Source organism: Lipotes vexillifer, unplaced genomic scaffold, assembly GCF_000442215.2.
Source record: "Lipotes vexillifer unplaced genomic scaffold, Lipotes_vexillifer_v1.1 scaffold1223, whole genome shotgun sequence".
Classification (NCBI taxonomy): Eukaryota; Metazoa; Chordata; class Mammalia; order Artiodactyla; family Lipotidae; genus Lipotes; species Lipotes vexillifer.
In genome coordinates this window covers 404,519-421,896 of record NW_006795957.1, presented here as the reverse complement: position 1 = coordinate 421,896, position 17,378 = coordinate 404,519, and the positions used below count along the sequence as shown (strand labels likewise).

Here is a 17,378-nt window from a genome sequence, read left to right as displayed (position 1 = left end):
CTAGGCCCTTAGCCCACGTGGAGTCCGTCTGGTCACCTGAACCCCCAAGATAACTACCTCCCTCTGTGGCCTCAGTTTCCTCCTCATAACAGCCTCACTCAGTCTCTGGACCTCTAGCCCTGTGGGTGGCCAGGCCATCAGGGGTGGCCGGGCTGGGGATGCCAGGCCAGGGGAACCAGGAGAGGGCTGGTGGGAGGGAGCAGGTCTCGGTCTTGAGGCTCTGCTGCTGGAGCCACAGTGCTGCAGGCACTCCAGGCCTCAGCTTCCCATCTCCCTCCTGGGGAAGGAGAGAGCTTGGCCGCAGGTGTGGTTTGTATGGGGGGCCATCTATGCAAACTTTGTTTTCTCACAAGTGATGTATGTTGGCATGGAAATTGGAAAAGCAAAGAATACAAGATTTAAAAAATCATAAATAGGGCTTCCCTGGTGGCGCAGTGGTTGAGAGTCCGCCTGCCAATGCAGGCGACACGGGTTCATGACCCGGTCCGGGAAGATCCCACATGCCGCAGAGCGGCTGGGCCCGTGAGCCATGGCCGCTGAGCCTGCGCGTCTGGAGCCTGTGCTCCGCAACGGGAGAGGCCACAATAGTGAGAGGCACGCGTACCACAAAAAAAATTTAAAAATAAATAAATAAATAAATACCCGGACACATCATAGTAAAAACGCTGAATGCCAAAGACAGGGAAAATCTGGAAAGCATCATGAGAAGAGCAACTCACGTGCAAGGGAACTGCAGTAACACTAACTGCTGGCTTCTCGGCAGGAACAGTGGGGCCAGGAGGCAGTGAGGTTACAGGCAAGTGCCCAGAGAGATGCCCGCACCCTTCCCGTCCCCCACCACCCACAGCATCCCCCTCCAGTTCCACATCTGCCAGTTCGTACGCTTGGGTGAGTCACTAGTCTCTCTGCGCCTCAGTTTCCCTACAGATGAAACAATAAGGTTGTTTCAAGTGTCTGATTCCTCAGGGCTCCGCAATGCAGAGATCTTGGTTTTGTTTGCTGCTGTTGTCTCCAGTGCTAATCCGGGGAATGTCTGCAGAGAGTGTAGGGCGCACCCTTGGCAGCTGCCCCGCACAAGGTCACTCAGAGCAGTGGAAACTCAGGGCTGAGACATGTTCTGTTCATGGGAGGGACTGGCCTTGATTATAGTTCCATCTTCACGGAAACCTCAGATACATCAGGGCTCCATCACTCCTCAACCTCTGTGCCTGTGACACGTGCATATGAATAGACCTTACTTCCTAAGGTCCTTGTGGTTAAATGTGCAGAAAGCTTGTAACATGGCCGGCCAGGACAAGCCCACAAATCTTACTTGCATGAATGAACAGTTTATTACAAATTATCTTGAGCAGATGGACTCAAAACAATCACAAATGTCTTCCCATTTCTATAACTATTTGCACACAAAACGATGCTCGTGTTTTTCCGAGCACTTTGAGGACAGATCCACACATGCTAGTAACTGTGACTCCCAGTCTGCATGAGTTCTGTGAATACACCGCTGTGTCCTCTGCTGCATTCCCTCCAGGCTGTTTCTTCCCAGTCCAGGAATTTTAAAAATCTCTTTGTTTCTCTTGTAGTCATTTGCTGTAATAAAATCTATTCTTTAAAGTCTTTAATTATGAAAATGACATGAGCACGTGGTTTGGAGACATGCAAGGAGCCCAGGATCCCAGCTCTGGGATCCCACGATGCCGCCTGGCATGTGGGATCTTAGTTCCCTGCCCAGATATTGAACGCGTGCCCCCTGCGGTGGAAGTGCAGAGTCTTCACCACTGGACCGCCAGGGAAGTCCCTTGTGTTTCATCTTGAAAACTGTTCACAATCATCCACCTGTGGGCCTTGAGCACCCCAGGCCTGCTGAGTTCACCCTGACTGTATGTTACCCCCATGGCCCTGGGCCAGGTTCTCACATCAAAACCAGCACATTTGTTTTAGTACCTTCACTTAGTGTAGCATTTATAGAGGAGATGCACCCAAGGGCGGGGGAGGGGGGGGACACTATTGTCTTCACGATTTCTGTGTAACTCCAAAACTGTTGTAAAAAAAGTCTTTTAAAGATAGACTAAGATAGTGTTCACCTCTCAGGTTGAGAAACACCCAAAAGTTGGGTAAAAATCAAAGTGCACTTATTAAGGCCATTGTTGGGGGGATGGGCACACTTACGTCACTGACAGCGTCAATTGGTACAAATTTACGGGGAACAGTTTGGCCATGTCTGTACAGAATTACAAATGAATGTGTCCTATGGCACAGGGATGTCACTTGAAAAGGTTGACTCTGTTCCTTGTGTGCCACGGGATCCATGCACAAAGGTCATTCTTTCCAGCTTAGTGTGACATACATTAGGGCACAGCTGAGGGCAGGGAAGGGCTATGAGTGCTGCAGGACAGATGGCCAAGATGTGCTAAGTCAAAAAGCCCAGGTGCGACGTGCTGTGTTATACACAGATGAAACGCTGGACATAAAAGAATATATGTTTATGGTTTATGGGAATTCCCTGCCGGTCCAGCGGTTAGGACTCCACGCTTTCATTGCCAAGGGAGCGGGTTCAATTCCTGGTCGTGGAACTAAGATCCCACAAGCAGCATGGTGTGGCCAAAAAGTAAAAATAAAGTAAAAAGAACATACGTTTAAATTTGCTTACGTTTGCATAGAATTTCCCCAGACAAATACACAGGAACCTGCTGACACCGGTTGTCCCTGATTAAGGGAATCGGGTGTGGGGAGATGGGAATGAGAGGGAGCTGTTTCATTGAAGAAGCTCTTGTTATCTTTAAAACTAAAAGGCAGTCAAGTCTTTGCTTGCTTTTTCTTTTCTTAAGTCTTTGTTGTTTGAATGGGTAACATGCACATGGTATTCCAAGCTCTCCTTTCTTGGGACAGTATTTGCAGGTGCTAATGTAACCTTCTGGAGGCATTCGATGAATATGCAAGCAAATACACATCCTATTTACTTATTTATTTTTGGCTGCTTCGTTGCGGCTTCTCATTTTGGTGGCTTCTCTTGTTGTGGAGCACAGGCTCTAGGCGGGAGGGCTTCAGTAGTTGTGGCGTGTGGGCTCAGTAGTTGTGGCTTGCAGGCTCTAGAGCGCAGGCTCAGTAGTTGTGGTGCACGGGCCTAGTTGCTCCGCGGCATGTGGGATCTGCCCAGACCAGGGCTCGAACACTTGTCCTCTGCATTGGCAGGCGGATTCTTAACCACTTGCGCCACCAGGGAAGTCCCACATCCTATTTAAAACAAAATTAAAACAAACAAAAAAGAACAGAAATGGTAGCGTATCTTGTACAGCATTTGCATGTTGCTCTTTCTCACATATTTTGGAGATTGGTCCATATCTCAGTGAGCTGCTTCATGTTGTTAAAATTCTGAAAGATAGCGGACACAGAGAAAAGCACACAAAACGTATTTATACACTTCCCTCCTGGGCTCCCTACTGGCTAGAGGTAACCAGTATCCTGAGCTTTAGGGAAACAATCTTCTTGCTTTTACAGCTTTACCACCAAGGTATGTGTGTTTAGCAGCACAGCTTGGTGTTGACGGTTTTGGAATTGTGTGCGAAGGCATTCAGACTGTGGGTCTCCTGTGACTTGCTTGTTAGGCTGATGATGTTTTCCACGCTGCTGGAAGTAGTGATGGTCCACTACTTTTGTGTTGTATAGTATTGCTCCTTGACTATACAAGCATGTTTATGCTGCTTGCAATTAGGACAAATGGGTTTTGCAGCCCATGGTACATGTGCAAGAAGGCTGAGTAATGAGATACTACTGCGTCCCCACGTGACTTTTACCATTTCACGCTCCTGCCAGGGTCGCCCTGTGGACCAGGAGAGTATCCGTGGCTCTGCACGTGGCGTTGTCAGATCTTATCACTGTGGCAAGTTTCACGGGAGCATAGTGGTCTCAACTTGGGTTTACACTGCACTTTCCCCATCACTAGTGATGACGGGAATCTTTGCATGTGCTTGGTAGTCGCTGGGATTTCCCCTTTTGTGAAGCATTTGTGCAGATGCTTTTGCCAACTTTTGTGTTGTTTCTTACTGATTTGTAGGAGCTCTTTATACATTTGTTTGCATTTGTCCATTTCGATTGTATGTCTTGCATACAACCCCACTGACTTGTCTTTTATTCTCCTTTAGATAAACAGAAGTCCTTGATTTAAAAAGTTAAATCAACTTCTCTTATACTTTACACAAAGTAAAATACACCTATTTTAACTATATACTTTATAAGTTTTGACATAATTATGCACCCATGTGACCCCCACCATAATCGGGATCTGGAACGTGCTCATCACACCCAAAGCCTTCCCACACCCCTGTACACTTTTATCCTCCCTGATCTCAGCCAGCCAGTGATCTGCCTTTTGGCCATTAGTGACTAACTTTGCCTGTTCTAGAATTTCATATAAATGGAATCAAGTATTTTGTACTCTTCTGTATATGGCTTCACTCAGCACGCTATTTTGTGTATCAGTGTTTAGCTTAGTATTCCACTGTGTGAATTCACAATTCCTTTACTCATTCATCCACTGGTGAACATGTGGGTTATATTCCAGGCTTTGCTGATTACAAAGGAAGCAACCGTGAAAACTGGCATACCAGGCTTTCCTTTCTCTTTGTGTTTTATGATCATTTTTGACACTGTGTCCTAAGGCCCGGCACAGAGCCTGACAGAGGGCAACAAAATCTTTGGCCTCCCCATCTGTGCCTTTGCTGGTTTCTGCCAAGGCGGACCACTCCCTACTCTCCCACCAGCCGAGAACCCCGACACTTGTCCGGGTCTGCGGCCCTTACCTGACCCTCCATAACAGTCCAGGAGGTACAATGACCAGCAGGTCTGCCCTCCTGCAGATGAAGGAACAGGGCAGGGAGAAGGGCCGTGCCGCAGGGGTGCATGCAAGAAGCTGACGTGTGCCGCCGGGTCTCCCGCCCCCACCCCTGGAGTGAGGGCAGAACCTCTGACCACGCTGGGACATGCTCCTGCAGTCAAGTTATCACCCGGGGCTCATCAGCTTCATCTAATCAACTGGGTCCCACAAAAGGACTGGGTCAGCCACAAAAGGGGGCTGTGGCGTGAGAACCCTGGCAGCTTCTAGGAGCTGGGGATAGCCCCAGGCCCTACGACCCCAAGAAACTGAACCCTGCCAGCTTTGAGTTTGAAGAGGACCCGAGAAAGGAACGTGCCCAGTGGATCCTCAACTTCACTTCTGAAACCCGAGCAGTGACCAGCCCATCACACCAACTTCCGACCAACACAAATTGTAAGACAGGTGTCTCCTTAGGCCTGGGATTTGTGATATGTGATACAGAAATCCACCGGAACACGTTCTGTTGGCTAGAGCGGGATCAAGTGCCCCAGCGCACGGCAGACAGACGGGGCTCCCACACCCACTGCCCGGCCACTATGCCAATTTCAGAAGAACGAGGGCAGGAGAGATCAGCAGCAGGCCTGTGCCTGGCACTGCACCCCTCAGACAGAGGGCGCCTCTGACCCCAACAGGAGGCCTGCTGAGCTGAGAGACCGGTGCTGAGCCTGCGTGAAGACTTGGGCTGGGGCGCCCACTGCTCAAAGCCAGGGTGGTGGAGGCAACAGCAGCTGCTTTTCCAACTTTATTTAGAAAAACAAATCCAGGTCCGAGTGTCCCCGTGCCCTCCCCCACCCCAGCCATAACTTAAATAACTTAGAGACAGAGTTGGGGGCAGGTGGGTGGCGGGTGGGAGAGGGAGGAAAGCCCACTACAGCCGCCGCAGCGCGCGCTTCTTGTCCGTCTTTTTCTTGGCTGCCAGCTTCTTATCACGCTCACCCGCGTGTTTCTTGGCCATGGGCCCCTCGACCCCTCCTGGGCCCCCAGGGGCCGTGGGGTCAGCGGTGGAGGCCACAGCCCCGCTGGCCAGGGACCGGCTGGCTTCGGCCCTGCCGCTGCTGGGCCCGCCTGCGCCCCCGTGGATCTCTGTGAGCAGGCGTGCGCGGGCGGCGTACTCCTCGTAGTTCTCCAAGAGCAGGCGGCCCGCCTCCTCGTTGAGGGCAGACTCGGGGTTAGGGTGGATCAGCAGGCACTTGATGGTCTGTGGGGAGAGCGCCAGGGTCAGGGGGGGCCGGCCCCCGCAAGCCTCACACGTCCGGCCTTGTGGCCTCCGCTCCCAACACCGCTCCCCCAGATGGCACACGCGTGCAGGCACCGATCAGTGACTCGCCCCAGGTCATTCAGGAAGTGACGGGGGACTTCCCTGGTGGCACAGTCATTAAGAATCCACCTGCCAATGCAGGGGACACGGGTTCGAGCCCTGGTCCGGGAAGATCCCACATGCCGCGGAGCAACTAAGCCCGTGCGCCACAACTACTGAGCCTGCGCTCTAGAGCCCGTGCTCCGCAACAAGAGAGGCCACTGCAATGAGAAGCCTGCGCACCGCAACGAAGCGTAGCCCCTGCTGGCTGCAACTAGACAAAAGCCCGTGCGCAGCAACGAAGACGCAACGCAGCCAAAAAAAGGAAGTGAGGGGCCAACTTAGGAACGAGCAGGTAGACAACTAGCTCCACATTACACTATAGGAAGATGCGTGAAGCTAGAGCTATCGCTGGCTTCAACAGGAATCTCAAGGGCAGAGGCACAGATCCTGGCTGCGCAAGCTGTTAATACCCAAGAGAAAGGCACCAGGGCATGAACAGAGACTGATGCCCGAGGACAGTCGAGAGTGGTCCAGGAAGGAAGTGAGTCTTCAATATTCCTTAATCCGCCCATTTTAATTGCAGAGTAAATCGAGGTTGAAAGGTGTGACCAGCCAGCCCCCAATGGACCGTTCTAAGAGGAGTCTACACAGACAGCTGTGGCCCCTAAGCCGTGTTTGTTTTACTTCCACTTTCATTCTAAAAGGGAACACAGAGCACCCCAGGAACCCAGAACTTGTCTGGCCCTGAGCAGGTGAAATGCTCTCACGTGTAAATGGGGGCAGTAACAAGTACTCCCCAAAGCACCTGGCCCAACACACATCACTGATAATCATGAGGGACCAGCATCACACCCTAATTCTGACAACTGCACCCCACAACCAGAGGCCTGACCGCCCGCCTTTCCCACAGTTGCCCTCCCATGGCTGAGCCTGGCCTGGGCCCCGCACTGCAGGCCCTAGGGATCGTTGGGGACACTTGGGAGTTATTCTGTGAGCTCATCTCTGGTGTTGCTGGCAGCCACCACTGACACTCCAGGGAGAGGAGGGAAAGGTTTGGGGTCTGTTTTGGTGCTCAATCCTCCCCCGTGCCCTGCAGGAAAGCCCAATTCCCCATCCTCCCTACCAACTGCCCCAGGGGCTCATTAGAAATTCAGTGTTTGTTTTTTTTAAATTTCACCTTGTGAGAGGGGTGGAGAGGCAGCAGATGACCTACATGCTTTAAGTGGCCTATGGGGACCCTGGAGTCTACTCTGGAGACTACCAGAGTAGTCTGGCTGTCTCCACCTCAGCTTGGCTGAGGTGGGCCTGGATGGTTCTCCGCGGGGTGGTCCCTGCCTCACGATGTGCAGCAGCTTCCCTGTCTCCACCCACTAGGTGCTGGTAGCACCCCCAGCTGTGACAATTAAAAATGTCCCCAATGGAACAAAACCACCCCTGGCTGAGGAACAACGGAATGACAATGGTGATGGTTGTACAAGCTGTGACTACTGAAACACCAATAAACTGTACGCTGTAGGATACTGGAAAGTCTATCTTCGCCCTAACCAGACGCTTGACTTGTACCTGTCAGAACACCGTCCTGCTACACAAACCATCACTTGTTCCACAGCAAAGGTAGCTGGGCACTGCCAACCCTTCCAGAAAAGCTGGAAATCTGGATTCTTATGTAGAAGCCCCAGCCACGTCAGCGTTGACTTTAGAAGAAAAACAAGGCTCCATGGCTTGGACATCACTGGGATGCGTCCAGGAGGGAGGCCCAGGCCCAGGCAGAACTCACCAGCAGCACGTGCCGGATGCCCAGCTCAGCTGTCCAGTCCCTCTTGAGCACGTTGACACAGATCTCACCGTTGGCGCCCACATTTGGGTGGAAGATCTTGGTCAGGAAGTAGCCCTTGGGCGGGGAGGCAGGAAAATCCTTCCCCAGCAGGAGCTTCATGCGGAAGAGGCCTCCGGCGTATGGGGTCCCCTCTGGAATGCAGGGAGGGGGACAGTGTCAGGAGGCGCAGGCCTTCCAGGCACCCCCAAAACCCAGTCTCCACCGCCTCCTCCACCAGACCGGGGGGTTCTCAAGAGGAAGACAGGCCCAGGTTCCCAGGGGGCCACAGGCACCACCCCCAGCTCAGAGTAAACCCCGACTGGTGGCCCAGCCACGATCCCTCCTCCCTCCCGAGTGAAGGCACAGCACCCCCTTCCCAAGAGGCACCGACGCACGTGCCCACTCAGCTCCTCGGGAAAACATCTACTTGGAAGCCTCTCAGGCAAATGTCAGGACAGTTCTGTCCACTCCGTGGTCTTCCCTGCAGCAGCAAACACCGGGAGCTGTTCCAGACCCATGGCTCTTCCTCATGCCCCAGGCCCCACGTCCAGCCCATCATAGCCTGGGCAGCTGACCTCCAGGTCCACTCCTGAACCTGAGCTCACCTCCAAGTCCAGCGGAACCACTTCTCTCACCTGATAGATGCCCATGGTCAGCGGCTTCCTGACCGGCCTCCAGATTCTATCCCCACCCTCACTGAAGTCAAAGTGAAGTCTGAAGCAACCCACTGGCCCGGCTTTAAACCCTCCAAAGGCTTCCTTTCCAAACTCCTTTGAAAAGAGGCCTACAAGCCCTAAAAGATCTGTTCCCTATAAGCTTCACAAGTCTTTTTTCTTCTGTTCCTCAGGAAGTCTTCCCTGACCCCCTCCCCACAAGTTCAACTCCAGACTAGGTCCTTCATCACACTATTCACTTATAAAAATTCAACTAATAACTTAAATGTAGTGCACGTGAAGCGACCTGCTAAGCCATTCTGCAAGATCAAACGGTCCCCTGTAGTTATTTGGTTATTACTGTTATCTCCCTGAAAGCCTGCATTTGGCTTGTTCTCTGCTTGGTCCCCAGAGAACCTAACACTGGCGGCAGGAAGGAGTTTGAGATGATCCAGCCTCCCCTCCAGGCCTTTGCTGACACTTCTCCCCACCTGGCATCCTCTTCCCAAAATCCCATTTAATTCCTACCGATACCTCAGGATGGAGGAAACACCCAAACCCAGGTAAGGCCCCATTATATACTCTCCTGGCCCCCAGAATTTTTCTCACAACACTTATGGGGAAAGTATACACAATTACTTGTCATTTCTAGTGTCCTGCCCTGCATACTGTGAGCACCATGTGTAACAAGTGTGCCTGTCATGTCTACCCTTGCGTCCTCAGGGTCTGGCAGTCCACCTTACAGTGGGAGCCTCCTATCCTTGCTCTAAGATTGACGAAGATCTAGGAAGTGCACCCCTCCCTATCGTTCCCACACTCACCAGGGCCCTCGATGGTGACCTGCAGGTCAGTGAGGTCCTCCTCATTGGGAAAGACCTTGATACCATCAGGTGGGTCAGCTGTCAGTGTCGTCACCTCCTTGTACACCAGGCGGATGATATGGGGGGGCAGGTTCTCCACGTTGGAGTTCTAGGTATGGAGACAAGGGGGTGAGCCACGGGCAGAGCCAGGGCCTGGTGCCTCCTGCAGGATCTAGGATGCAGTGGCACCCTAGTCTTACTCCTGCAGTCCCAGGCTGTCAATCACCCCGAGCTCCCAGAACCCCCAGCCCAGGATGCTTCAGGCGACCGCCCCAAGCTGATCTCCCACTAGAAATAGGGCGGATTGCCGAGGGCTTGCGGATGACTCTACCTTCCCCAGAAGACCCCAAAGCCCACTCGTAGCTCCGCAAGGTCCCCGAATGATTCCGGGCAGGCCCGAGGCCTATGCCGGTCCCCCTTCCCCACCTAACCTTGGTTAATACCACCCTGGAAACCCCAACTCGGGCCTGGAGACGGCGGCGGAGCGTCGTTGTTCCCGAAACACCCACGGGCGGGCCCAAAAGCCCGGAGCTCGGCCGGGCCCTCCCCTCCCGCCCCGCCCCGCCTACAGGAAGGCCCCTGGGCCCATCTCAGGCCCGGGATACCCAGGTGGGCCCTCCAATCCCCCAAGCCGCCCGCGAGAGGCTCCTGAGACCCCGCCTCCTCCTCTAGGCGTTGGGGGGGCCCAACCACCCCTCCCGGGCCTGGACGCCTAGCTCACCATGACTGCTGCCGGCCGGGGGCGGGTCCCCCCGGCCCCCTTCCTGCGCTCTCCGGCCGCCGGCCGGGGCGGGGGGCCCAACTGCTGCCGCTGCGGCCCTAGCGAGGCCCCGGCGGCCCCGCTCTGCTCCCCGCTGCCTCCGACACCCGCCGCGAACAGCGCCGCAGCTCCGCCCACCCCCGGTACCCGGCCGCACTAAGCCTGCCGCGCGCGCACCGCCGCCCTTTTATAGCCGTCCACAGGCCGCGCCCCCTCGCGAGCCCCTCTCGCCGTGCCTCGACCCGTGACGTCAGCGCGCACGGCTCTCGGCGTTCGACGAGCTCGCTCCCTTCCAGCAAGCTGCAGGCCAAAGTTGGGGAGGGGGCGCTCGGCTGGCCGGCCAATGGGGGTACGCGGTGGTCGGGGAGGGGATCCGGGAGGATGGAGTGGCGGAGAAGGGGAAGTAGAGTGGGAGAGGACGTGAAGGGCGACGCGACCGCTGATTGGCCCGTTTGAATGAGACGCTGGCGCACGCGCGCGCCCCGACGCCCAGGAGATCACTCTCGCGACTAACGGTCGGCCGTGGAGCCTGGGCAGGGCGAAGGGAGGTGGGACTCTGGCGGTTTAAAAGGACGATAGAAGGCGCGCCGGCCAATAGGGACGCGCAGTCGTGGAGTGGCGTCACGAGACGCGCGCGGGCCAATCCTTGACGGAGAAGGCAGTACGGGGTGGGGGTGGGGCGAGAGAAATGGAGAGCGACCAATGGGAGCCTTGCCTAGCGCGGACCCAGGCGCTCGCAGCGAATGAAGTTCGTTGGTTTTTGTGTATGCAAATGAGTGTGCGCGGATGCCCGCGCCCCTTCCTCAGCCGGGAGTGGGGGTGGGCGCTGGGAATTGTTGTACGTTTTTCTCCGAGGCGCCATTTTGTGCTGAGAGTGACCTGTGACCTGCGTGGTGTGTCAAGCCCGGCGCTGAAGGCTTAGACGCCTGGCCGTCCAGTGTGTGACCTCTGGCCCCAGCCAGGCCTCAGTCTCCTCCTGTGAGGACTGTGCCCGAGAAAGAAGGAAGAGCCCCCAGGCCTTGTTGAGGGCCTGGCCCTGCCTGTGACTGACCGCGGCCTCCCGCCAGCCAGGCCTCGCCGGGACTCCCTTTCCCTGTCTGGGGAACCGGCGCAGAGCGCCCCGGGCGGCCCAGTGTCGGCGCCCTGAGAGCGGGAGGCCCGGGAGCTGACCCGCCTCCTCGGTTCCTGTGCGGTGCGGCCGCGGCGCCCCCGTCAGGCCTTCTCTGCCCTGTAAGAGAGGGTCCCGAAAAGACTCCTCTGGGGACCCCAGCCTCTGGAACAGGGGCCAGGAACGTGCAGAGACGCCCACCGCCGTAGCCATGACTAGTTTGTGGCAGATAGGCCGCACGCGGGCATCCCACGCGCCTCGCCTTGGGTCTTATCCCGCCAGGTGCAGAGGAGTCCGGCCCAGTTAACACCCAAGAACCCTGAAGGAAGAGAGGAGTCAAGTGACTTGCCCAGGGCCCCCACTCTCCCCCAACTTGGGACATGGCGGAGGTGGTGGTCAGACTGAGCTGTATCTCAGAAGTCCACTCAACAGACGTAACTGATGATGGTCACGAGAGTGGTGGTGATCGATCCGGTGCCCGCTGGGCAGGGCAGGGCACTGTTCTAGTTTCTTTGCATGCTTCATCTCATTGAATCCTTGCAACAGCCCTGTCGGGTGCATATTATGATTCCCCTCTGGACACCCTCAGTCGTTCAGTACGCTTTTATTTTTGAGCACCTATCATGTGGCAGGCAGGATACTCTGGGGATATGGCTGAGCATAAAAGGGACAAAATCCCTGCGCACTCAGGGTGCTGACATCTTCGTGGGGAAGCCAGACAGTAAACAAGTAAGTATATCCTATCATGTCAGCGAGTGATAAAGACGTAGAGGAACAGTAAGGGCCAAGGGCATAGAAACGGAGGGGTGGGGGCTGCTCTTTGACCTGAGGAAGGGTCACTTGGGCTCCATACGGGAAGGTCTAGGGGAAAAGCATTCCAGAAAGGGGAACAGACCGTGCAAAGGCGAGGCGAGGGGATCGCGCTTGGTGTGTTTGGGGCACCCCCAGGAAGCCAGTGAGGGTAGGTCGGAGGGAGGTGCTTAAGTCCGAGAGGTAAGGAGGGGGCAGCGGTTAAGTCTCTCGCCTCTGCCGGGTGGGCGGTGTGTTGTCTTCAAGCCCTAGGGAGCCATTGGAGGCTTTGGCAGGGCCGTGGGTGGTAACAGGGAGGGAGGCGAGCAGGATGGTGGCAGTGGGGATGGGAGACGTGATGGAGATCGGTGACGTCGACAGGACCTGAGGGAGAAGGAAGGAATCGCCTGCATCTTAAAATTGGGGTCAGCAAACCTCAGTAAAGGTTTTTGATTTTGCCGGCCATCAGTCTCTGTCCCAGCGTACTCAGTTCTGCTGCCATAGCCCCGGAGTAGCCAAGCCCATGTGCAGATGTAGGGGCTGGCTGTGTTCCCATCAGCCTTTGTTTACAGAAACAGGCAGTGGCAGGGGTTGGCCCTCAGGGAGGCTGCTTTTTACTGACCCCTGAAATCCCAACAGGCCCCACCCCTGCAAAGAACTTTTCAAGAGCCCCCAACACACTGCGTTTCGAATAAATCCCATACTCCCATGAGATCCGTAAGTACACTCTCCCTGAGGCCCCTTTGGCCTCTTTCTGTCTGTCTCCCTGCTATAAGCCAAACTCTGCCTGACCTGAAGTTTACACGGGAGTCCCCTGTGCCAGGAGAGCTTTCCTCCTCCTCTGTCCTCCTCATGGCCTAGGCTCACCTTAAAATGTCACCTCTCATGGGCCTTCCCTGGCAGTCCAGTGGTTAGGACTCCTCGCTCTCACTGCCAAGTAACTGAGTTCAGTCCCTGGTCGGGGAGCTAAGATCCCACAACCTGTGCAGCGCGGCTGGAAAAAAAAAAAATGTCACCTCTCAGAGCAGCTTCCTCACCTCCACTCCCATGCTCTGTTTACTTCACACTCTTTGATCTTCCTGGTCCATAAGAATTTATTATTATTTGTTTGCTTACGTGTTTGCCTCTGTCCCCCGATGAGTACAGCCCCAGGAGCACAGGGACCCTGTTCTTAGACTCTAGCAGAGTGCCTGACAGATCAAGGTGTTTGTTCAACAAGTATTTATTGAGCACCTACTGTGTGCCAGACACTGTTCTGGGTGATTGGGATACGTAGGCAGACAAAGATCTTTGCCCTTGTGGGGCTTACTGTGGTGAGAGAAGACAGACACAGAAGTGAAATGTAATAAATAAATAAAATACATGGTATGTTAGAAGGGAGCAAGTGCTGTGGAAAAAGAGAAAAGTAGAGCAAGGGAGGGGCTCAGGGTGTGCCAGGTTGTGAATTTTAAGCCAGGTGGCCAGGGAGGCCTTACCAAGCAGGTATCATGTGAACACAAGTTTGAAGGAAGGGTGGAAGTGAGCTATGTGCTTATCAGGGAAGAGCATTCCAGCCAGTGGGAACAGCTGGAACAAAGGCCTAGCATGTGCAAGGAACTGCAAGGAGGCTAGTTTGGTTGGAACAGAGTGGGCAAGGGGGAGGGTGTGGGGAGCTGAGGTTAGAGAGATGTATGTGTGGATGCAGTTGGGGAGCCGGTATCATTCAGGGCCTTGAAGGCCATGGCTAGGACTGTGGTTTTGTCTCTGGGGGAACAGGGAGTCATGGCAGGGTTTTGAGCAGCGGAATGCTGGGGTCTCACTCTGACTGCTGGATGGAGAAGAGAATGAAAGGGGATGAGAGCGGAAGCAGGGAGGCCGGGGAGGAGGCTGTTGCAAAAACCCTGAGAAGAGATGGTGCTGGTCGTCAAAGAAGATATATAAATGGCCAATAAGCACATGACAAAATGCTCATCATCAGCAGCCATCAGGGAAATGGACATCAAAACCACAGTGAGCTACCACGTTACACCACCAGGGTGGCTATAATCAAAAAGTGAGATAATAAGTGTTGGGGAGGATGTGGAAAATAGGAACCCTCACACAGCTGGTGGGAATGAAAAATGGTGCAGCTGATTTGGAAAACAGTCTGGCAGTTCCTCAGATGATTAAATCTAAAGTTACCATGTGACCCAGCAATTCCACTGCTAGGTATATACCAGAGAAATGGAAACATGTCCACGTGAAAAGTCAAACGCAGGTATTCATAGCAGCATTATTTATAATAGCCAAAAGTGGGAACAACCCACATGTTCAGCAACTGGTGAATGGATAAACTAACTGGTATTTACGTACAATGAAATGTTATGCGACCACAGAAAAGAGTGAGGCACTGTCATCTGCTGCAGAATGGGTTACCCTCCACAGCGCGGCGCTGAGGGGAAGAAGCCAGCCGCAGAGGACTGCAGTGTGTACGGTTCCATGTATGCGAAATGTCAGGAACAGTCCAACGCTTGCAGACAGAAAGTGGACTAGTGATTGCCTAGGACTGGGGGATGGAGAGTTGACAGCCAATGGGTAGATTTTCTTCTTGGGGCAATGAAAATATTCTAAAATTGTGATGGTATTGATGCACAGCTCTATGAATATACCAGAACACTTTAAATTGGTGAGTTTTATGTATGGCATGTGAGTTATATGTCAGTAAAGATGTTATTTTTCTAAAAAGAATTTTTAAAGAATACTGAGATGGGAGGAACTGAAAGAAGCCCAGAGGGGTAGAGAGAGAGGGAGAGAGAGGTCTGAAGGAAGAATGTTCTGAGCCGGTAGAGGTAGGTATGGAGGGGCTAGGCTTGGTAGAGCCCTAAGGAGCCAATGAGGAATTCTCACCGGGACGTGTGAGTGGATTTGGTACTGATGTTGAGATTCTGGCTCAGTACTGCTGCGTAGAGACTAGATTGGAGGACCCAGAGTAGAAGCAGGAACTCCAGCAGGGAGCTGGTCATGGGTTGGGCTAGTGTGGTGGCTATGGCCGAGAAGTGGGCGGATCTGAGAATGACTCAGGAGATGGCCTAGTGATGGGCCTTTTGTGTTAGTTTGAGAGACTGGAATCTGCAGGGGATGGGCTAGGGGAGCATTGTCCTTACTTTCCTAAATATTGGAGACCTGGAAACTTACTTTTGCTCAGTGAAACCCAAATTGTCCCTTCGGCTTGAATTCTAGCTTCAGAAATTAATCTTCATTTCTTCTGTTCATCTGTATTAAATCACTAAAGAAATACGTGCTTGGAGGGAAATTCACACAGTTACTGCAGTGCAATAAGTAAAAGTAGGAGGTGCAGCTCTAGCTCTCCTTCCACTCCCACATTCGCAGTCTCACCCCCTCAGGTACCCGCTGTTAATATCTGGGTATCTTCTTCCCCACACTACTTGGACGTTTACATTCCCACACATCCTCCCTCCGCAGCATGCACAGTGGTCCTTGATAAGAACACGGGAGTTTCTAGTATTCTCCAACTAACAGGTGTTTATGCTGGTCCAGTCTGTGGCTAGAAGCTGCAGTGAGCATCCTCGAACGTTTATCTTCGGGCAAAGGTGTGAGCTTTCCTGAAGGAGAAATTCCTAGAAGTGGAATCTCAGGATCAAAAGAGCATGAGTGTTTGCAGTTCTGCCAAGTAGCCCTTGGCAGGGTTCTACTTATTTAGATCCTCACCATTAGGCTCTGATCCATTAATTCAAGAATTAATTTAGAACCAACTATTTGCCAGGCCGTGTTTCTGTGTGCTTGGGATACATCAGTGACCAAGACAGGAAGCAAGACACCACCTTCCTGGGGCTTCCATTCTGGTGGGGAGACAGATAAACAGTAAGCACTAAACCTAGGGTGGCCAACTGTACGGGGTTGCCCAAGATGCTGGACTTTCAGTGAGTGCCAGCACTGGGAAAGTCCTGGGCTAGTGGGTAAGAAAAGCTGGTAGTATAAAGAGATATTACTATAAAAATTAGAGCAGTTAAGGTAAGGAGGTTTGGGAACACTGGGGGGAGCGGGGGAGAATTTTAGATGCGGGGAGTCAGGGTAGATCTTCATCGAGAAGGAAACAAATATTTAAAGGAAGCGAGGGAGCAAGGTTTGTGCTTATCCAGAGGAGAAAAACTGTTCCAGGCAGAGGAAGCAGCCAATGTCAATGTTTGATGCAGAAATGAGCCCGAGTATTAGCAGTCTTCAAAATATGTGCCAGTCATGGGCAAAGGTGCCTCGTCTTTCATTGGCATTTCCTTTCTTCCCAGTGAGGCTGAGCATCTTTTCATGAGTAAATGCCTCCGTCTTTATTTCTGAGTTCACAGTCTGTGGTTGCTGTGTTCTCTGCCCCTTAGTGGCCTTAATATTTTTAAGCAAGTTGACTGTAAAGCAGTGGTAGGTAATTAGCAAGAACCACTTTCCTTTGTGCCCCTGAACAGAGGTTAGAGCTCTCCCCCAGTGGGAGGGGCCGCATTAATTGCTAAATATGCCTGTAGTGGATCAGGTGCTCCCTCTAGTGACAGACAGCAGCAATGAAACGCGTTGCTCTTATCCCGCTCCAAAAACCCTAGACCGCAGAGCAGGGACTTTAAAAACAAACTTTAGGGGTTTCCCTGGTGGCGCAGTGGTTGAGAGTCCGCCTGCCGATGCAGGGCACACGGGTTCGTGCCCCGGTCCAGGAGGGTCCCACATGCCGCGGAGCGGCTGGGCCCGTGAGCCATGGCCGCTGAGCCTGCGCGTCCGGAGCCTGTGCTCCGCAACGGGAGAGGCCACGACAGTGAGAGGCCCGTGTACCGCAAAAAAAAAATAAAAACCAATAGTAACTAGGGGCTTCCTATAACGGCCGTAAAACAGACACCTCTGATGCACATCAAGATTAAACAGAATAATGCCTGATGCCGGCGAGGATGGGAGCAAATGGACGTTCTCACATACATGGACTTGGCAAGGCTCTCGGAACTGCATCTTGGCGTTGTGTAGCAAAAGTCTTAAAAACGCACCTCCCTCCTTCCCAGAAGTTCACCCTCCTGGGAGGTCATCGCAGGGAAAAGTAAGTGAATGCTCCCCATGGTGTGCAAAAAGATATTCCTGAAAGTATTGTTCATAGTATTGAGAAATGGGAAAACCCTAAATGTCTGGTGGTAGGGACTGGAATAAAAATTATGCTGCTGCCTGGACTCCAGAAACGTGTGTCATGAAAGAGACTGAAGAACTGTTCAAGTCCAAGG

General features: G+C 53.3%; 1 protein-coding gene across 1 annotated transcript; it reads right to left on the bottom strand.

Moving 5' to 3' along the window:
- Nucleotides 1-5,596: 5,596 nt before the first annotated feature.
- Nucleotides 5,597-10,586, bottom strand: UBE2S (ubiquitin conjugating enzyme E2 S). The gene is made up of 4 exons (XM_007468007.1): nucleotides 10,221-10,586; nucleotides 9,461-9,608; nucleotides 7,948-8,138; nucleotides 5,597-6,068 (listed from the first exon to the last, which is right to left on the bottom strand). Exons 1-4 carry the CDS (start codon nucleotides 10,221-10,223, stop codon nucleotides 5,739-5,741), a joined length of 672 nt encoding a protein of 223 aa, XP_007468069.1. The 5' UTR covers nucleotides 10,224-10,586; the 3' UTR covers nucleotides 5,597-5,738.
- Between the last annotated feature and the right edge of the window lie 6,792 nt (nucleotides 10,587-17,378).

Coding starts and splice junctions, on each gene's coding strand:
- UBE2S (XM_007468007.1), bottom strand. Junction 8,139..9,460: donor GGTCACCATCGAGGGCCCTG/GTGAGTGTGGGA, acceptor CCTGCATTCCAG/AGGGGACCCCATACGCCGGA. Junction 6,069..7,947: donor GCATCCGGCACGTGCTGCTG/GTGAGTTCTGCC, acceptor CTCTCCCCACAG/ACCATCAAGTGCCTGCTGAT.